Genomic DNA, 22,527 nt, shown 5'->3' with positions numbered 1-22,527 from the left:
TTATTTATATACATTTTGAGGCGGGTGATTACCCACATCTCTGTTTTGGATCCTTCCCATCGTATCACTTGTAAGAAGAATTTTTTGAGGGGAATGAAAAGTAATCCTAACTCATCAGTTACTTGTGGCAAAAATAAAAGATCTAGTTGGCTAGGAAGAGGCCCAACCTCAAGACCAGGTTGCTACTACTTTCAGAATTTCACCAATATTGCACATTTTAGTTCTGTATTGATTTATTATTGAAAGGAATCACAGTGCATGATAAGATAATTTTGATACAGAAACATTTGCACTGGAATATTGCTCAAAAATAATATGGCTTTGTTGTTGTTCTATTCTAACCACGTGTGGTGATTTAATGCAAAAGAAGAGATATTTTGTTATTGAATATGAATGCTGAGATAGCGAAGCTCAGCAGTGTGTTGTATCTACGTTTAAAAAAACCTACATTTTGGGTAGCTTTTATGTTAAAATGCATGAGGACCCATATATGGGTATATATCCATAGATGAAAAAATTCTCTACTAAAATAAAAAAATATCAAAAACCCATATTCCAGTCATTTTTATGCTCTCATCACCTCGTGATACTGAATACAAGTACAATAATATGTCACTAAATATTTTCAGATCATTGTTAGGAATAGTAAGAACACAAAAACATTTTCAAGGAACATATTTTTTGCCTTAAAAATGGTCAGATTAACATAATTATAGCCCTAGGTAGCCAGCAGTGGCACATTGCTCTTTTTCATGAGAGTGCAGAGTTTCTCCCAGATCACAAGCTAATAGGCTCCTTGGTCTAAATATGAATCGTCAAATCTGCAGCAAATTTCTGAAGCATTAAGATCTGAAGCCTGGAGATATCTAGTGAGTAATTTGTGTTGCAGTAGAGCAGAATTTTTTTTTTTTGTTTTGCAGCTACACAGCTGCTAGGAAATATATTTTTAGATTTGCTTTTGAAGGCAAGCAAAAATGGTATCCACTTATCCAGAAAGTCTTTTCAGTGCTAAGTACAAGGGGCCAACCATGTACAGAAAGTTCCATTCAGCCTTCCTCCTTGCAAGTAAATATGAGGAATGATACCAGCCCCTTTTAGAAGCCTCAACCAGACACCCGCTGATACCTGATACAGTGGAGTCGGAATTTCAACCTCTCCAAACTTGAGGGCCTACAGCATTGCCAAATGATCTCAGCACTGTTGTAGTACTAACAATTCCTGACTGCATTCCCCCTGGTAGCTCTTCCTACCATGTCTGGGGCAAATGAAAAGGAACAGGTTCAATGAGTTAAAACAAGGAAATGCATGGCTTTTGATGTCACTGGTGGCAAGAGAAATTAGGTGATAGAAATCTAATCTTTGAGGTATTTAGGTTCGAAAAATCTTTCTGTCTTACAGGCATTGGAGTGACTACTAAGGCAGTTGGAACACTGAAAAGAGAACCTCTTGCTGAAATCACAAACCTGGGGACACAGAGATAGGATTGTGGGTTGCAAGGCCCAAGACGGCCAGGGCCTGATGTTGCAGGGCTATCAGGGGCCCATGTAGCCCAGCTGCCAGACTGGGCCTCAGGAATGCCAACATGTAGTGACTGCCAGGGACTGAGAGAGAGGGAAGAGAGAAAGAAAGAGAAACCAGGTATATTTTTTATTTCTCCTGGAGTCTTCCTGTTGCCACTGCCTGGGAATTTCTAAGAGAGAGGAAGAGATAGATGGAAATTCACCTAGAAAGAAAGAAAAAGGGATAGATATAAAACTGGCAACATCTCACCTATGCTTTATTTCTGATCTCCCTGCAAATGTCCAAGCTTTTCCATTTATTTATTTATATACTTATTTATGATTTTTGGTTTTGGGGTCACACCTGGTGGTGCTCAGGGCTTACTCCTAGCTTTGCACTCAGAAATTTCCCCTTGGATCATATGGTATTTCAGGATTTGAACCATTGTCTGTCCTGGATCAGCTGCATGCAAGGCAAATGCCCTACCGCTGTGCTATCTCTGTGACCCCTAAGCTCTTCCTTTTATACCTAATATGACAAGGGAGCATATCTAGATTCAGCAGTCATTATAGTGGGGTTATCCAAGAGGTGTGTCCAAGTCCAACTGCCATACATCAACAGTAGGTAGGGTGCTTGCCTTGCACAAAGCTGAGTCAGTCAGGTTTGACCCCTGGCACACCTATAATCCCCTAAGCACTGCTAGGAGTGATCTCTGAGCACAAAGTAAGGAATAAGCACTGAGTACAGCTGGGTGAGACCCCCAAACCAAAAATAAATAAACAAGTCACACATTCGATAGTCACACTTCATCTCTACAGAGCCCCCCAAGAACAATCTGTATTGAAATGAGTGCGTGATTTGTTCTTCTCTTATATTATACCAAGATGCTGATGATGCCAATAGCCATAACCTTACAGTTGAATCAGTTTTGATGCTCTGATCCAAATGATTCATTTTTCCATAATATTTAATCTTGAATAATGTTTTTATCAAAACAATGTTTTATTCAAGATTATACAATGTCTCTCCTCCTGATCTAATTTGGCTTTTGTTTCAATGAAGTCGTGACACAAATAATATGCTGTTACCTCTTTGGTCATTGTGCCATTTAATGTTTCTTAAAAGTGAACTTTATTTACTTAGGCCATACTGAGCAGTGCTCAGGGCTTACTCCTGGAGTTGTGCTTAGGGATCACTCTTAGTGCTATTTGGGGACCTCATGTGGTGCCAGAAATCAAACCTGGGTTTGTCTCATGCAAGGCAAGTACCTAAACTTCTGTACTGTCTCTCTATCCCTACGAATGAGTTTTAAATGGGCCTTCCTTCAAACATTAGTGATAACAAAACACTAACATTTGTGATGTTCTTTGTGCTAGTTATCTTTCCACTTTTCATTAAAATAACACTATCTCATCATTAAAATAAAAAAAAAAACCAACTAAGTGCCACCTAAAATCACTGACTCTAAGCCAAACATTCAAGTTCTAAATGTAAAACATGAACAGTTCCAAGAGTCATTGTGGGAGTCACTTGTCTTTGCAAAAGAGACTGGCCTTTGAGAACAACACTTTAACACAACTCAACCCTCTTAAGCCAATATTATTTTATTCAAAGTACTTCATAATTCGAAGCAGCTGCTGTTTTCCAGTTGACTTAATGGCCTATTCTCCTTCAATAAAAATATTGGATAATCTAAATCTGGTTAGCTCAAAATCCATTTATTTTTGGTGCAGGCTCATGCATTTCCAATTAATAAGCTCAGCCCCTTCTACAGAGCTGGGCTGCTATTTGGCGGAAAACTATCTATCTTCGGCTTTAACAATGGCTGGTCTGCGGAAGCCAACTATATGCTGTTTTCCCAAATCAACCAAGATAGACTTAGAGGGATGAACTGGGCATAGAGCAAGGACTGGGCAGAGAAGCTTCTAGAATTGGAGCTCAGGGACTATATTGCCTCCTGGTTCTGTGAGCCTGACCAGGTCCTTCAACTACACTAGACCTCCTGAATCCCAACTACCAGGAGTATGGATTTTAGAAGATACTCAGTAAGATCTTTCAGCTTTCAAAGCACTCATATTCCAATGAAGACAGGTTGCGGCACCAGGGATGAGGGTCAGGTCTAGTATCACAGTCATAAATCTGCTGTACCTGACATTCAAGCAATAGTATTACTCCTGCTGGTGCCATGCAAATAAAGGGATGGCTTTGCCTTGGGGGCAGGTAAAAAAAAAAACAGAGCAAAAAGGAAATGGCTTACCACAGGGTGATAGGTATCTTACAAAGTTATTTTCTCTTCTATCAAGCAAGGGCATGTTTTGGGGCCTGGAGAGATGGTACAGAGAATGAGGCACTTGTCTTTCAAGTGCAAGTCCCTGGCAAAGCATCTGGTTCTCTGAGCCCCACCAGGTAAAAGAGAACTCTGAGCACAGAACCAGGAGTAAGCCCTCCCAGGTGTGACCTCCCAAACCAACTGACAACAAGAATGAATGTTTAAATTAAAATATTGATGTTTAAAAAATGAACACCATTACTCCCCATTTATAGAAAAAATAAACTCCTGTTCATCTGAGAAAAAGCAAACAGATAGAACGGATACTTGGAAATGGATTACAAAAAAGAACCTGGACAGAGGAGGGAAGGTGATAATCTTCTTGTCTAAGCAATCCCAATGGGGGTTCATGCAGAAGACAGGAAAAAAAAAAAAAAAACAACCCATACTCCAGGGAGAAGACAGTGTATTGCAAGGGACACAATCCCAAAGTAGACATGCATAGCATCTATATTTGTAAGAGCCAAGAAAGGGCTGTGGCTTGGATATCAAAGGGCAGAGAGGCAGGTGAGGAGCAAGGCTATCCTGCACACTCCAGCCAAGGCTCAGTTCTCTTGGGGAGTCAGTGCTGGACCTTCTGGGAGAAGCAAGTACAAGGGCTTCCAGCTGTGAGGCCATTTAGGCAGCCCTGGGGCAATGGGGCAAGTTAGTGTGCTTCTGAAGTGCCTGTTAGTTTAGTGAGGACCAGCTGAGGCCCCTTGATGCTCTTGGCAAGGGCCCCTGTAGCATCAATCACTGGATTACTTCTTGCTGCTGAGTTCATGTCTCTATCTTTCAGAATGAAAGAGCAAAGCCTTCATTCCTGGTTCTGGTGACTTTAGGTATCTGTCCCTCCCACCCCTGACTCCAGGTCCCTCCACCTTCAAGGCTTGTACTCTCTTCCTGCCACACTCCTGCCAGCTCTGTCTGGAAGTTTCACAGGGCAGGCATGTGTAGGCAGACTTCATGCAAAGACACTCTTCTTTTTTCCAAATCAAGCTCACCAATCAGCTGCCTGTTCTGTCCCTTGAAAAACAGTTATGAGTGACACAGCACATGAGGCAAAGAAGGAAGCGGCATCAAGGAAAGGGTGGTGTATCCAAAATATCCTCACACCATCTGCTGTTCACTGTTACCATTTCACTCTAAGTTAAGTTGTAATCAGGTCCCTGGATAAACAGCCACTTTGGTAGTAGGCTTTGGATGTCACACATTTATGATTTTTTTAATGACCAAATCATATGAAACAAATGATCATGAAGACAAGAAAGAATCGGTCATTAAGCAAAGTTATCTGAATCTGACTCTACCTGGAGTTTGGTAGGGCTGATAAAAGGTTCCATAGTGCAGGATTTAAGAACTAGGAGGAGAGAAACAACCAGAGTCAGAATCTTTTTTTTTTTTTTTTTTTGCTTTTTCCTTGTGCACAATTTTGGCACCAATTATTTTCTAGGCTCAGTTTTCTCATCCTAAAATGGGTCTAACAGTGTCTCTGCCATAGTACTCTTAGGATAGTAAAGAAAATAATGCACTTTACCTACGTGACATTGGATCACAGCTTCTCACACAGGGCTCAACAACCAAACAAGATAATGACTATGCAAATCTATGCCAACCTGTACCTTTAAAAGGAAGCAGCTTGATTTGGAAGCGCATTATTCTTATTAAATCCCTTTTAAGGAAAGTAATGCAAAATATTGTGACAACCAGTGTTAAGAGTAAGACAAAAGAGCCATCTCAATAAATACTTGATGAAGGTGGACATAATCAAAATTCTTTCTGTCAAAGAATTTTTCACATACTCATTAAACCTGATGCTGTGTTTTCCTGTATTATGTAAACAATCTGAAGTTATAAGAATGATATCTATCAAAATCAAATTAAATCCACTTTTAAAAAAGCTTCAAAATTAATGGGAAAAAGCTATTTTCATTTTAAAACAGAAAGTGATTTCTTCCCAGTAAGAAAACGACAAATATTTTCCCTTAGATTATTGGACACACAACAATTTCTTCACATCCCCTCCCATTTGCAGCACGTCTTTCTGCATTTGTCACATAAACTGAATGCAAGTTAACACCCTCCCAAAAATACTGAAAATTGCCATAAAGCGCATAAATCAATGAGATCTGTACCAGCAAACATTCTTGACACTTTAATTCCTTTTCTAAATTACAAGGCAAGGCTAAACAGAAACATGATTTACAGATGGGAGACAGTACAGTATAATTTAGATAATAATTAAAAAAAAACAAAAAACAACAACAACCCATGAGCTTAATGCCCACAACAAAGAAGTTTCCTTCTGAGCATCAGGCAAGAAGTTAAAATAAAAATGCCAAGTGTTAATTCCTCATTGAATTGAACTGGAATACGGAAGGCACAGATCAAATGAATGCAACTATGCCCGAGCAGAGTTAAAAATTCTGAAAATCAGATTTTAATATCAAGGTACAGCTCTTACCTTGCATCTTCCATGCACCTTTCCTTTGCTAGAAGAAACTTTCAAGACTTACAGAGACCTTGAACACATTCATCTCGTTCTTGCTTCCAGCTCTGCCTGTCTTTATAGTGACTAAATGCAAGCCTTTTTTTTTTTTCTCAACAGAAGGAAGCTTTTAGTCAAAATATGTGGTTTAAAGGAGCAGTATCCACTCTTGTTAAAACTATTTCACGGACATTCAGAGGTTTTGTTTCTAGTCTAGGAAAGTTAAATCTGAGTAGGAAGGCATTTTTCCTGTCCCGGAAATCAGCATAACTAAAACCAATGCTGAGCTAACGAGAAATGTTTCTTCCATGTGTTTCGTCTGGCAGAAACTGCAAGCCCTATCAAGGAAACACGTGATGTTTATAAATACAATATGGCTCATGTTGTCATAACCTCTCAATGACAAAAAAGAAAAAAAAGTGCAATGAAAAGCGAGCAGCCACACAGCAGGAATGATGAGATTCCTATCACTTGGAAGCTGCCTATCTGATGCGCCTCCATTACCCGCTCTTGTGTCTAAGCAAATAAAAACCAAGTAGAACTAACAGCAGCCAGGCAGGAAGGAAATCGCTACCTGGTTCTGGATGACCACTGGATTCAAATGTGGTTGCCTGCCTCAGTCTCTTGGTCAGAGTGATTTCTTACCAAGTGCGGTGGAAACATCTTCTCTGCCTGTCAGAGAGGCATCAAAGGGACAGATTTAGGGACCTCACTCCTGAGTTCCACAGAGTTCGTGTAAGCAAATAACAGTCCGGCAAGAAACAGATGTGACCATTACAGATGTCAGTATCAAGATCAATTATGATTGTATAATCTTCAAATGCAGCAGTTCTCAACCAACGTCCTATGCACCCTCTTTGGGGCCCCTAAGGTATTCCAGGGGCCAGTAGTGAAAGTTGAAAAGGAAAAGGCTAGGCATGAGACTAGGGGTTGCCACAGGTAGGACAGGGTGGAGAGACAGGAAGGAAATAAAGTTGGGAGGGAGGCCAAAAGGCAAAACCCAAAGGCAAAAGGCTGAAGAATGTTTTACTGGATAGTACAATTTGTGGGACAGTCGCCATGTTTGCTCACTATTTCATGCTTAGTTTCTTTTTTAGGGGGCATAATTTTGGAGTCACTCACAGCAGTGCTCAGGCAGTCTCTGGTTCAGTGTTCAGGGGTCACTCTCCAGCCCTTATCCTCAGAATTTTGCACACGCAAAATTAGCTAGCTCAGTTGTGGATACACACATCTTTGCGGTAAGGGAGGCAGGTCAGCAGCCATACAACAAGTGCTCTGATGTTATGCATCCGTAGGGATTTGCAATGTCCACTCCCAAATCCTTCTTCTTTTTTGGGGGGGGGGGAATTTTGGGCCACACCTATTTGACCCTCAGGGGTTACTCCTGGCTATGCGCTCAGAAATCGCTCCTGGCTTGGGGGTACCATATGGGACACCAGGGGATCGAACCACAGTCTGTCCTACACTAGCGCTTGCAAGGCAGACACCTTACCTCTAGCGCCACCTTCCCGGTCCCCCAAATCCTTCTTAAAGCAAAATTTGTCCTAGAGGGTTACACATACAGCCCAAACAGTACTGGTCTTTTTTTTTTTTTTTTTTTTTTTTGGTTTTTGGGCCACACCCGTTTGACGCTCAGGGGTTACTCTTGGCTATGTGCTCAGAAATCGCCCCTGGCTTGGGGGGACCATATGGGACGCCGGGGGATCGAACCGCGGTCCTTCCTTGGCTAGCGCTTGCAAGGCAGACACCTTACCTCCAGCGCCACCTACCCGGCCCTACAGTACTGGTCTTACTTAATTTGTGATCTAGAAATAAACTTGCTTTCTCCTCAGGTGCATTTAACTCCTAGGGAAAATAAAGTCTGACAAAAATTGTTTTATTTAAAAATTTTTTGAGTTTTGGGCCACCCCTGGCAGTGCCCAGAGATCACTCTTGGCTACGTGCTCAGAGCTTACTCCTGGTGGTGCTCAGGAATCAGGCAGTGTCAGGGATCAAACTAGAGTTAGCTGTGAACAAGACAAACTTCTTTTTCCTGATACTATCTCTCTGGCCCCTGTTTTTGTTTTTGTTCAAAAGGGCAGCGGATGTATGCATTTCTAAGCATTACTCACTTTAATCTCCCAAATCTGTTACTTTCATCTTAAACAGCAGGGTTATTAACTGTGATAAAGAGATACTGATAGGGTGGGAATTGTGTGAGGACATTCTTTTGTTTGTTTTGGGGCCACATTCAGCAATGCTCAGGGCTTACTCCTGGCTCTGCACTCAGGGATCACTTCTGGTAGTAGTCAGTGCCAGGAATAAAACCTGAGTTGGATACATGGAAGCCCTACCTGCTGTCCTGTCTATCTAAGCTCCAGATAGACATTCTTGGATCTGAATGAAAAAAAAAAAAAGCAGCAAGTAGCCTGAAGTGGTGCCTGCCATTTCCCTTTCTCTAGGATCTTCTCATCTATCTCCCCCAGATTGCTTTATCCTCCACCAAATCCTAAATCTTTCTCCACCAGAAGGCTAGCTCCGCAGCTTCGAATACTTTGCCTTGCAGTATAAGGTCTTGAGTTTAATCCCTGAATCACAGCATGTGCCAAATATGATCCTGGCAAAACTGCTAGCAGCGATCGCTGGCATTTCAAACAATTCCTGGCTGCATCCCAGTTAGATATGGGAGGGTGCTACAGAAAGGGGTGCAACCCCTTTGGCAAGCATAAGTGTGAGTATCCCAGAGAACCCCAGAAAGCAATAAAATCAGCATGTTTGGGGATACCACCACTAAAGATGTATAAACCTTAGTCAGCATTAAGTGGATGTTCAGCCCCTGAGTGAGCCACTGCAACTGAAAGAACAAGTTCCACTCTCCAGCCACCTCAACAACAGCTGGCACAGCAAGGCAGGCAACTAAGAGGGACTACAAAAGAGATACTCCTCGATTAACGACCTGTTTAGCGACCGCTCCAACTTACGACCATCTCTTCACCTTACCTACTTTACTAACTTTATGTTCTGTAACACACTGCAGTACTGTGTGTAAATTGCACAACCTATGCAAATTAAAACAAGTGGAAGTTTTCAGTTTGATCTTTCTCGTTATTTTACTTTTATTCAGAATACTTCACTTTGTACTGTACTACTGTATACAGTACATGCAGTTCCTCACTTAACGACCAAGTCGTTGAAACAGAACTTGGTCGTTAAGCAAGGAGTATCTGTATTATTGTTATTAATATCATTTTGTCCTTGGGATACACCGAAAATGCTTACAGATTACTCCTGGCTCTACATTCAGAAATTATTTCTGGCAGTGCTCGGCTGCCATAAGGAATACTGGGGATGGAGCCCAGGATGGCAAGCAAGGTAAATGCCCTACCTGCTATACTATAGTTCCAGTCCCACAAACAAATTAATTAACAAATAAAAAAGTACCATCGACTAAGATGTAAGATAGAATTAAGGAGTAAAACAAAAGCTGTAAAAAGAAGATTCCATGTGTTCTCAATCTTTAATTAGGAGCATCATTTCAAAACCTGAAAGACTTAAAATGGAAATGTCAAGGAAAGGAAGTTATGGGTTGGATAGAGAGTCAGAATAACTGGGCTCCAGGCTGATGTCTGACGTTTACTGTGTGAGAAGGCTTGGGAAAGAATTTATGGCCTCATTTGTATGGTCTGTAAACATGGAGATACTAGACCTGTTTGGCAGAGTTGTGAGCTAATTTAAATGATACATAAAATATTTAACACTTTGCCTACTATATAGATACCAGAAATCTATTATCATACATCTTCAAAAACAACAATGTAGAATAAACACTACTTATAACCTGACTATTCCATAAAGACCTTAATAGAATTCACTTAAATTATTTCAATTTTGCTCCCCAAAGAAGTCAAAGTGAAATGTATGACAAAAGAAAGATAAAAGTGGAAAAAATTAAAAAAAAAAGAGGCCAGGAACAAAGCCAACACACAAAATACATGCCACAAATGCTTGTATGCTAGCTGTGGGCGGGCCACAAATTTAATTCTAAGTTTTAGAGTAGCAACACAAAGAGGGAAAATGATTACTTACAAGATTCAAAACGTCCCCATGGTAAAAATAAACCAGGAGAAGCACAACTATTTCTGGTGATGAGAACAGAGAGATATTTTTATAGTGGGTTCTCGTTAATGACAGAAAGTGAATAATAGAGTGTTTGTAATGCTATCATTAGAGTACTGAATGCATCTTGTTTCAATGTGTTTACACTCACCATGGTAAGACACCATGACTGGCTCTCTGAAGGATACAAAGATGAACATGAGACAGTTTATGCCTTTAAAGAATTTACTGTCTTGTCTGATGAGATGAACAAGCATCTAAAATGATGACACTGTAACATGAGGAGAAAGTGCAACATGCCCCCAGGAGGGAAAAATAAATTATATCAGAGCATTAAAGAAATCTTCACAGAGTAGATTCTTTCCTGTGACCTCAAAACAAAAGTTCTTTTTTAAATTTTCTTATGGAACTTTTCAAGCATCAAAAGATAATATAAATAACTAAATAAACTCTCAGCATCCAAGCCTGTCATTGTGTAGCTTCTTCCTCAATTTATTATATCTAGTAGCACTTTCTGGAAACATTTCACTGGAGAATTTTAGAGAAAATCCTATTAATTGTGCCATTGCCAATAAACACATTATGACATTTGAATAACATCACATATTATTAAAAAAAAACCACTAAGTCATTTTTATACCCAAACGAAATGACCCCTGCTATCTTAAAAACATCTGATTCCTTCCCATCAAAAAATGAGGAGAAGAAATGGACAGACACTTTGACAAAGAAGAAATACAAATGGCCAAAAGACACATGAAAAAATGCTCCACATCACTAATCATAAGGGAGATGCAAATCAAAACAACTATGAGGTACCACCTCATACCCCAGAGATTGGCACACATCACAAAGAATGAGAACAAGCAGTGTTGGCGGGGATGTGGAGAGAACGGAACTCTTATCCACTGTTGGGGGAATGCCGTCTAGTTCAACCTTTATGGAAAGCAATATGGAGATTCCTCCAAAAACTGGAAATCGAGCTCCCATACGACCCAGCTATACCACTCCTAGGAATATACCCTAGGAACACAAAAACACAATACAAAAATCCCTTCCTTACACCTATATTCATTGCAGCACTATTTACCATAGCAAGACTCTGGAAACGGCCAAGATACCCTTCAACAGATAAATGGCTAAAGAAACTGTGGTACATATACACAATGGAATATTATGCAGCTGTCAGGAGAGATGAAGTCATTTTCCTATATATGGATGTACATGGAATCTATTATGTTGAGTGAAATAAGTCAGAAAGAGAGAGAAAGACGCAGAATGGTCTCACTCATCTATGGGTTTTAAGAAAAATGAAAGACACTCTTGCAATAATAATTTTCAGACACAAAAGAGAAAAGAGCTGGAAGTTACAGCTCACCTCAAGAAGCTCACCACAAACAGGGATGAGTTTAGTTAGAGAAATAACTACGTTTTGAACTATCCTAGTAATGAGAATGTACGAGGGAAATAGAAAGCCTGTCTAGAGTACAGGCGGGGGTTGGGTGGGGAGGAGGGAGATTTGGAACATTAGTGATGGGAATGTTGCACTGGTGATGGGTAGTGTTCTTTACATGACTGAAACCCAAACACAATCATGTATGTAATAAAGTTGGTTAAATAAAAAAAAATCTGATTCCTGACACATGTTGAGATTTCCCAAGTCATTTAAGTCTTTTATAGTTTGTGGCAATAAGAATCCAAACATGATGCAACGTGCCAACTCACTGTTACAGTATTTAAGAGGCCCGAGAAATCCCGGAAAGATAGCACAGTGGCGTTTGCCTTGCAAGCAGTTGATCCAGGACCAAAGGTGGTTGGTTTGAATCCCGGTGTCCTATATGGTCCCAGTGCCTGCCAGGAGCTATTTCTGAGCAGACAGCCAGGAGTAACCCCTGAGCACTGCCGGGTGTGGCCCAAAAAGCAAACAAAAAAAAAAAAGAGGCCCGAGAAGTGTAACAGGGTCCTTCCTACTCTATTATGCTAGTATTTTGTTGAAATATACTGGGCCCTTGTCCTGCAGAACCTATAGGAAGAATTCTAAAAACTAGACATAAGGGAGAAAGGGTGCACTTTAGATTTAGCTCTGTTTGGGTGCTGGGGACAAATCTGCCCACTGGCCCATGCTATTCTTGGTACAGTGGAGGACTGGGTTTTGGAAGATGATTTGGGAAATAGCTGTTAGACTAGAATGATTAAGACTGGCTCAGTGCTATTGCTCATCTGACAGTGACTCTAGCAGTTAAAGTGCTGCTAGGGATGCAGGACTTAGATTTAAAATATGTGGGATCAAATCCCAGCTCTGTTCCTTCTGTATGGCCTCAAAGGAGTTTCTTAACACAAGAAACTGTTTCCTGAGTTACAAATAGGAGGTTTTACACAAATTCCTGCCTCAAAATATTGATTTAAGGATTAGATAAAATTATCCATGAGAGTGTTCAATGTCCAGTGGCCTTTACTGTTGTGAGAGCAATAGTGTAGGCAATCACTAAAGGGCCTTGCAAAGGGGAATGGAGATACTCCAGTAACTGGCTGACTGTACTGAGGTCTAGTTAAGGCAATGAAAGGAGCAGAGATGATTCAAATTTTCAGTTTTTATCCCATCCTCAGAACATACTTATGTGTGCACCCTCACATAGCTGCTTCATCACACATAAAGACACACAATCAAGGAAGCAGAGGCTGCAGGGAGAAAAAGATTAGAGTGCTTTAGCCTTCAACAGGATATATTGAGATACTGGAAGAATGTCAGTAGTTGAACAGGGACAGTTGAACAGGGGGTCTTACACTCAAGAGAAATGACAGGATTCAGGCTGGAGTTTCAAGGATAGCATGAACTTATGGAAGTTGAATCTGTGGTAAGAGGAAAAAAAATCACAGCTAAAAATGTGCAGATTTTTCTAAGAGCAGACGGAAACACACACACACACACGCACACACACACACACACACACATACACACACGAAGCCTGTCTGCCCTCTAGACCATTCGGGGCACATGAGGAATACAATAGATAGTGAATAAAGGCTGCTGCCAAGGATTTGAAGGGAAGCAATGGGTTAGAAATGGCAGTGGAGTGGAAAATCAATATTTCTAAGGAGAATATTCATTCACCATGGAGCCCAGAGGGGAAGATATGGGAGGAAGCAGCCAATCTGGACACTAGGAAGTAATTTAAGATGAAGGCCAATTCTGGTAATATTTAAAACTTCCAAATTTGGATGCTTTTTTTTTTTTAGATACAAGTAAAAAAAAAAAAAAAGGCATCCAAGAGAATGAGAATTAAAGGAGAAGAACAGAAAATACTGGGAGATCACTGCAAAGGGCAAAAGAAGGTAGAGACACCACCAAATTCTGAAAAAGCCACTGAACTGGTAAACAGGAAGTCATTGGTACCCTGTGACATTTTCAAAATGGAATGGCTCAGATTTGAGTTGTCCATTTGTGAATTAAAAGCCCTGGGAAAACATAGACACTATCAGCAAAAAAAGAAAAGAACCTGTTCCATATGTTGAGCTCAGTCCGTTCAGAATTGAATGATCAAAATTACTAAAGGAACCAACCCAAAGCCACAGGATTAAATTAGATCAGGGTGATATTCACCCACGTGTAAAGAATCAGGAGATGGGCTTGCTCAGTTTCAGAAGAGAACCAGGAATCTCAAAAATGCTCAGCTAGCAGCTAAAGCAAGAACATGTTTTTCCCACCAACCATGTTTCCCCACAACCTCAGACTAAGTTTAAAATTGAACCTAAGATGTTTTTCCAGCAAAGACCAGGGCTATCATAAAGCTGCTACAGAGAATGATTGTTTGAAAATAGAAGCTTTCTCTCCCCTCCTCCCTTACCCCATCTTCCCTTTTATTTTTGCTTGACAGGCAAGGTAGGAAACTTATGGCATAAGGAAAGGCTCAGCAGTCATTGTTAAGTTCTGGGGTGGCTGATGGACCTTTTTTTTTTTTTTGGTTTTTGGGCCACACCCGGCGGTGCTCAGGGGTACTCCTGGCTGTCTGCTCAGAAATAGCCCCTGGCAGGCACGGGGGACCATATGGGACACCGGGATTCGAACCAACCACCTTTGGTCCTGGATCAGCTGTTTGCAAGGCAAACACCACTGTGCTATCTCTCCGGGCCCATGATGGACCTTTATATGGCCCAACCCATTTATCTCAGGCTGTACATTTTCATGCCATGGATGGGCAGTTGGAGAACTGTCATGAGCTGCCAGGTGAAGGCCAATGGTATCAGGTGCAGGGCTGCTCATTGACTCATGGAGCAGTTACCATCAAATTCCTTCAGGGTGCATGCAAAAGGCAAATATCCAAAAGGACGGAGAACCCCTGGACCTACCATCTGGCTCAGTTTAGTTTACAATTGAGCCTTGCTCTGTTCTTGTCTTGTCTCATGTGTTCCATGAGTCATGGGGCTTTATAGCTTGGCTCCTGGCAGGGTTCAACAAAGCTCCCTTTCCTCTAACAGCTAGGCCAGGCTTGTGTGCAAGAGAAACAGTTCCAATGTCCAGAGTCAAGAGGTGGGATAGAAGGAAGTCCAAATCCTCCAACTCCAGGGATCTGTAACCATCAGATAACCTACCCACAGTCACCTTGTTTGGTTTGCTCAGGATAGAGTTTCAAGGGTAGCCCACACTAATGGAACAATGTACTCTTATTGGAGCTGGAGATAGTATAGCAGGTAGGTTTTTACCTTACACACAGTCAACTCAAGATCTATCCCCACACCTGAGCCCTGCCAGCAGAGTTAGGAATGAGCCCTTAGTACCACCAGATGTGATATAAAATCTGAGACCCTCCTACCCCACCCCCCACATCCTTATTACCATTTCGGAGTCATTCTCATGGTCGTATAAAATCTTTGCTCTGTCAGTTAGTGGGCACTTGGTCCCTCATCTGGGGACCATGGCAAAGTTTATCGCACAAAAACTTGCTGCCTCAAGTTAAGCTTCGGATAAGACTGAGTGTGAGCACCTGGGTCTCATTTAAAAGTAAAACAGAACTTGACTGCGATCTGGAGCAGAATTTGTGAATTCTAATAGGCACCAGGCATATGGTTGATATTTGCTTTTCTTGATGCACACTGCTGGCCCGTATGGAGGTCCACATCTGTCTGAGAGTTAAAACAGGTGTCCCTCAGGCCATAAATAGGATTTTCAGAGGCAATGCTGGGGCCACCATGTGGGATGCACCTAATAGAAATGAAACTCTTAGGTATCATGAAACTCCAGGGAGGACTAAACATATCCAAATAATGATAATGACGATGATGATGATGATGATAAATATATACTAAAGAAAACAAAGACTCTTGATACGCCACTGAGAAAGCAAGTAATGAAGTAAGTTAATAGACCTGAGGACCATAATAACTAGTCAGTCTTCCTAATGCGCACGACTCAATCTGTCTTCTCGAGGTGCTGCTATACATCTAAAGTGTAACCGGCTAAAAATAAACCTCAGAACCTTAGATATTTTTTAAGTGCCAAGAAAGCCTCCACTTCAAATCACACATCATTTTGAATATGGAAGGGAACTTTTCCTCTAAAATTGCAGGTTCTGAGCTTGCCCTATACGTGTTCCATTATAGAGGCAACATAGAAATTCCCCTGGGACATTGTATTAGACTCCCGGCCTCTTGTCCTAAATTCACATACTGTGTGGTAAGCAGGACAATGGTCCCTTCACCCCACAAACATGCTATAGCCTAAACCCCAGAATCTGTGCCTACTTGAAAATAGAGACTTGGGTTGGAGTTAAAAGTGTTCACCAATTTATCTTAAAATAAATAAATTATTCTGCAGTGAGAGATGGGATCACAATGACAAGCATCCTCAAGGAGGAAGAGGGAGGGTTGGAGATGGGATTTGAAGGAAGAAGACTGGGAACCCAGAAAGGAGAAACTGGAAACAAAGATAATAAACTCTTGCCAGAACTTCCAGCAAGAACAGCTGATATCTGCTAACGGCCTCTTGATTTTAGCACCCATAAACCCAACAAGGGGGCTTTGAGACTCTAGAATTACATAATAGCAACTATTTGTAGCTTACAGCCACTGTATTCATAATCTTTTGTTACAGCTACAGCAAAAATAAATAAATCAATAATACATGACTTTGGGAAGCAGAGGTACTAGAATGCTTCTACAACTCCAAACAGTGCCTGGGTTTCTTTGGCAATGACATTTATTTACTTATTATTATTCTGGTTAAACTCCAACATCCAACTATGTGCAGAGGATGATGAGAAAGGAAGAGGATTGTGTGTGTGTGTGTGTGTGTGTGTGTGTGTGTGTGTGTGTGTGTGAATGAGTGAGTGTGTGTAGGGGGGTGTAGGGTGATAAAACTGGAGAAGAAAATCTTTTTTCCCCCCTCAGAGTAAGGTAGCACTATTGACTATTGTTAGAAACTTGATCCCTTCTTAGTGGGTCTGTATTAATGTGATTTCTAAACCTGCCTTTTCAGCATCCCTGTTCTTTCTTCGGTCTTTCTTTTCTTTTCTCTATGTGTTCTGAATGTTTGTATAATTTTCTGAGATAATCTAACTCTGGAGAACATTAACTCTCAAATCATGCCAATTTCAGCAGTATGGCCTTAAACACAATTCAAGGATTCAGGGAAGATTAGCCAATATTCACAATAATACAAGAGTCATTAGTCCTGAATTAGCTGAATTTCACTAGAATGCTAAAACTTTAGAAAAGTTCAATGATGAATAATAGGAGATTTTACTATGAATTGCTATAAATAAATTTATCACCTAAATGTGATTGTTTACAGGTTTTGTGGTTGCTATTTGTAGCCTCTGTTTGTTTTTATTAAAAAAATAGCAAGAGAACCTCTGATAATGTTAAGTACTGAAGACTAAAGAAGCAAACACATTTTGGACCAAGAAAAAGGTTAAGACTTGTCAGGATCCTTTTGGACAGAGGACTTCAGTAAACTATATTAGGGTGCATTTGGCTCAACTTAGCAGGACATTTAAATACAAATAAGGACCGTGGAGAAGAGATGCAGGTGGAGAACCCTTTACCCTGGAATTGGGGTCTGATAACATCGGGGCTGCAGGGCAGACCCCCGTGGTTTCAGGCTTATCCAAATAAAAAGTAAACTGGAACTCACCCTCATGTCTGCGTCTGTGGCTTTCGGTGTGTGGTTGAATGCATGTGCGGGGTCCTTGTTGTAGACTTTGAGGAGCGATCTGTCCTGGATGTTCCTGGAAGCAAAGACATCAATAATGATGGCAGATGAAAGGAGCCGCACCTGGGTCATTTCCTTTGCCGCCAGTAAAAAAGGCAGGTGCCAAGCATCCTTGCTGTCTGCAGCCAGCAAGGCACAGTGAGAGGCCTTGCACCATAAAAGAGGTCCAACAGAGGAGTTAAAAAAAGAGAAGAAATGACTTGGCTTCTCTTTCCTCGTTCTGTCGCCCTTCTTTCTGGATAGTTCCCCACCCACAGATATCAGGTAGCACAAACTTCCTTCCTTTCAAAATTCCCAGCAAGGAAAGCTAACACCTTCAGAAACAATCAAGCTCCAATATTTACAATCCGCTCAAAGAGTTCTGGTTAATATTTAAATATTTCACTTCAGGTTACTTTGCCCAAACACCTGGTTTTCTCTTTATCTCAGAAAAATGCCCACCTATGCAAAAACGTTCCTTTGCCATCCAACATTTTCGAGCAAAGACAATACTTTGCAGTCCGGAAAAAAAGGACTTACCACTAAGATCAAAACAACTAAGTCCTTTGTTGTATAGCCCTTCCCTCTTTTTTTTTTTTTTTTCCTCTCTCTTGCCATCATAAATTTTTAAAGATACTTTTCTACCTGTAGCTTGAATGACTGAACAGGCAGGGCATTTAGAAGAAACAGCAACAGATAAATCATTCTTGGATTTGTCTACTTCTTTGAGCTCGGGAGTCAGCTGGAGTAAAAGTCAGAAGCCAGAGGTTTACTAGGTCCTACCTTGCAATTATTTAAGAACGAAGGAATGTCTGGACAGTTCTCTCCGTATTTAGCTTTCTGCACAGAAGAACTACCCAAGGCACGCTCAGCAGTGTCTACACCATGATTCCTTCCAACCCCAGCCTGGTAGAGCTCAGGAAAGCCAGTGCAGGAGGATGCATTCCTTTCCTCCAGGTGCACGTTTTGTGGGCTTCTCACAATCACTGGGATTATTGGGTGATGTTTTGTTTTCAACCAAGTGGAGAATTCTTGGATGAGTTTGGCTTCCCTCCTTTAAATACCTGTCCATCAGGGCTTTGAAGCCAGGACTAGTCCCAGCCTGCAGGGCTGTGCCAATTTAAGGAGCTCATTAGAAGCTAGTTTGGGGGAGTTCAAGATCCTGGAGATTTAAAGGAGCTAGGTTAGTGGGAAGGGGAGTATTAGAAGGAGGTGAAGGTCAAGATGCAGGAGAATTCACACATGCATGTGTGATTCCCAAGGCACTTAAAATACATGAGTTTGGCTTATGATTAATTTAGAAACACGTTCCCACAAGATGAACCAACAGTAAAGACCCAGATTGCATTTGCCATGGCAACCATTACAATGCAGAATCCAACCTGAGAACTGCAAACTGGCCCTAAAACCAAGCCCTACTGGGAAAATAGAACCAAAGCAAGGATGAAAGAGCCAATTGTTAAACAAATACCCGCTTACTTGAAAAATATCAGTGCATGTAAAATGAACTTTTCTTTGGGGTTTAGAAGATGAAAGTCACTGTCTTCACTTACAATCTCATGATTCATTTTTGTGTGTGTGTGGGGGGGGGCAGGGCTCTGCAGAATGCTGATTCTACCTTTGAAAGAAAATACCATTGATGCAATTTATAGATGAAAGTAAAGAAATGGGATAATTCTTGAAAATGGGGGTATGCAGGTATATTTGCTTCTCGCACAAACACATCTCTCATCCCCTAAACTCATTCCATTCACTCAAACTTTTCAGATCCATGTTTTTCTGTACATCAAAACAGTGAATGGTAGAATGACAGATACATTTACAAATCAACAACTTTCCACTTCAACCTTTCAAGAGAGGCTTTTCAAAAGCTATTTGCCTGACATTGCAAGGATTAACAAGATCGTAATTTCTGCCGATATAGATGTGTTACAGAATTGTGAATATTTTAAGTGATCATTTCTTCTTTCCAACATCCATTTTTTTCTCTCAAGATGAATTTACTTTTAAAAGGATCGTTTTTGCTTGAAAGTTTGGAGACCACTTTTCTCTTTTGCCTTTCTAATGTGTCTATCACTCTTTGGGGAAAAAACATTACAACCTCCATTCCCTCATACCAGGAATTGTTAAAGAAAGCCCAAAAAGCTATATTTGGAAAAGTGCTAGGACATCTTGGAACTATGATTAAAAAAATAGTTTCATGGACCCCCCAATTGCTCATAATCTCATCAGCCTTGGACACCATAATCTAACATGACTTATTTATTTATTACTTTTATTATTTATTTATTATTTATTACTTTTATTATTATTTTATTTATTTGTTACTACCACATCCCTCAATTTCCTCCAAACTGCAAAATGCAAAAGTTTAAGATTGTTGGAAAAAGGCACGCTTGTGTGGAAATGCTCTATGCAATGTTATTGCTGCAAAATACACTTTAAATATAACAAGACTCCTTCATGTTGGACTCTGTGCTTTGTAAATGCACAACATTTTCTGTGACAGCATGATTAATCATTTATTTCAGAAAACAAACTTGAATTTTCTGATACTCATGAATATTTAAACACCTTTTCAAAAGCCTAGTGTTGTGCAACAGATGTATTGCCTATACCTTAGGGCATGTGTCAAACTTTGAAAACCTTAAATTACTCATGCGCCTTGGCATATGTCTAAATATGTCATTTGGGATCATTGTTAGATATTTATCAGTTTCTGTTTATTACGCACCAGAGGCATAGTTTTCCAAAGAGATTTCCACTAATTTTATAATGAAGAAACCAGGTATCCTGCAATCCTCACTAGCTTCTTTCCTCCAGGGAAGAGACCTAAAAATCTAAATTGTGACCCAGATGAGTTCTGAAGGAAACACTGGAGAAAACATAACAGTTTTTTGTGCAGATGTATGCATGAGAGAGAAAGAGTCAGGACCACACCCTTGTCAGATGTTAGAGCTTATTTCTGGCTCCGTGCTCAGGGATTACTCCTGGCAGTGCTCAGGGGAATCTATGGCGAATGTGTGGTGTCAGGGTTTGAACCAGAGTGGAGAATATGCAAAGGAAGCTTCTTAATCCCTGTACAATCTTACTGGCACTTGATTAAAACTATGCACCATCATATGGAACTGAGCTTAGAAATGAATGAGCAGTGAGAACTTGAGTAATTTTTTTTAACTTTTTATGCATATGAGCTCTAATGCCATAAAATGAGATAAAGTTGGCTTAGCCACTCACTCTTTTTTTAAGTTCTAAACTACTCAGAGGCTAGATCAGCAACTGTTTGTGTTGCCTTTAGTCTCTTCTCTCAAGCTGGGACAGATCTGAGGGGTCATCCCTTCTACATTATAAATCACCCCAGTCAATTGAGCTGCTTTTATTTCTGCACCGCCTGGGATGGCATGAGTTCCTCATTGGAGAGTACATTCTAGTGGGGGGTGGTGTCTAAGAGAAAACCCACCTGGAAAGTGAGATCCTTTGGTAAAAGCCAGCTCCTGAGAAATTAATGGATAGAGAGAGAGTCCTTGGCAGACCCCTTGTGAGCAACAGCATTGAATCCACTGCTTTTAGTTTCACTTGTCAGGCTCAGAACAGCACAGTGGGGTTATTGCCCATAATGCTCATGGACCAAGAGAAAGTGCACTCGAGAGGGAAGTGACAAAGTGTTAGTCTTACATATATCTTTACTTCCTGTTCTTTCTCCTCTGCCTTCTGCCTTTTCAGGTCTGAGAACACATCAATGCAGTGAAGTACCACTGGTGGCTCACACGTGGTTGTGATTTAATTAAAGCAAATTATAGTGTGAGTGAAAATTAAGCAGGACATTAGATCATTTTCAACATGTTAGGTTTTATTTATTTATTTATTTTATTTATTTATTTTTTTGAGGATGGTGGAAGGATTGAGTCACATATTCTGGTACTCTGGACTTACTCCTGGTGGTGTTTGGGGAACCATAAGCAGAGCGGGATCAACCCTGAGGGAGTTGCATGCAAGGCAAGCCACCTTCATGCCTATAATCTCGCTCCAGCACCAATGGTTTTTACAGGTGTAATTAGTAAAGACCTATGTCTGTCTTCGCATCTGTAAACTATGGCTTGTAAATGAATTCTGGAAAGACAGAGAGTGACTTCACACCTGGGAAATGAGCTGCCAATCAGGAGAATGGTGCTTGTTTCTTTGCTGGGATGATGGTCAATGCTCTAAGGTTAAAGGCAATCTGGTGATTGCCTTAGTGCATGCGCATGCCAACACACGTGCATACACACACACACACACACACACACACACACACACGCCTACTCACCTGACGTCATTTAATTCATAATAGACATTTCTGCTTTCATCTTTGATGTAAATGGCCACACTGGGCGACTCCAGCATTTTCATGGTGAGCTGCTGTGGAAAGGCACTTACGAAGAGAGCACGGATTGTGTCTGCACTTGTGATTTCGTTCGGCATCCTGAGCTGCTTGGTTTCATCTCCATACTGGAGATAGAGAACCCCTGTGTGCAAAACATACAGATGTCAGTCAGCAGTGCTATACCAGATAACCGGACATGCAGCACACTTGCAATATCTGCGATGCATGCATAGATATCCCTATAACTAGGATGTATATTCAGACTTTCTAAGGAATGGGTTATCTGATGGGTAGGCAAGGATCCACATTTATTCTTTGACCTCTAGGCTAATTTTCAACTATTTGGAAAAACCGAACAGACAAGAAACTAACTTCCTGTCAACAGCAAAATGTTAGCTGGTCAACAACAAAAAGAAAGATAATACTTAATTCCCTTGGGAAGTGTATTTAAGAAATTTGACCCCGTAGAGCAATTCTTTTTTTTTTTTTTGCACCAAAACATAATCATGACAACAACAGGTAAGCTACTTAGTTTGAATCATAATCCATAAATGGAAGTTCTGCAATAGTTCTGTCATCATAAAACA

At 40.7% G+C, this 22,527-nt stretch overlaps 1 protein-coding gene across 3 annotated transcripts in view; it reads right to left on the bottom strand.

Moving 5' to 3' along the window:
- KIAA1217 (KIAA1217 ortholog) overlaps nt 1-22,527 on the bottom strand; it is a 742,062-nt gene that overhangs the window by 81,471 nt on the left and 638,064 nt on the right. For all 3 annotated transcript variants that reach the window (XM_049777747.1, XM_049777749.1, XM_049777748.1), the window contains 2 exons: nt 21,884-22,082; nt 17,521-17,614 (listed from right to left, as the gene is read on the bottom strand). In XM_049777747.1, coding sequence (XP_049633704.1) covers nt 17,521-17,614; nt 21,884-22,082 — 293 coding nt within the window. The remainder of the gene's footprint in view (nt 1-17,520; nt 17,615-21,883; nt 22,083-22,527) is intronic.

This window comes from Suncus etruscus, chromosome 7 (assembly GCF_024139225.1).
Source record: "Suncus etruscus isolate mSunEtr1 chromosome 7, mSunEtr1.pri.cur, whole genome shotgun sequence".
Classification (NCBI taxonomy): Eukaryota; Metazoa; Chordata; class Mammalia; order Eulipotyphla; family Soricidae; genus Suncus; species Suncus etruscus.
The sequence above is the reverse complement of the archived record's forward strand: the minus strand, read 5'-3'. Positions and strand labels throughout refer to the sequence as shown.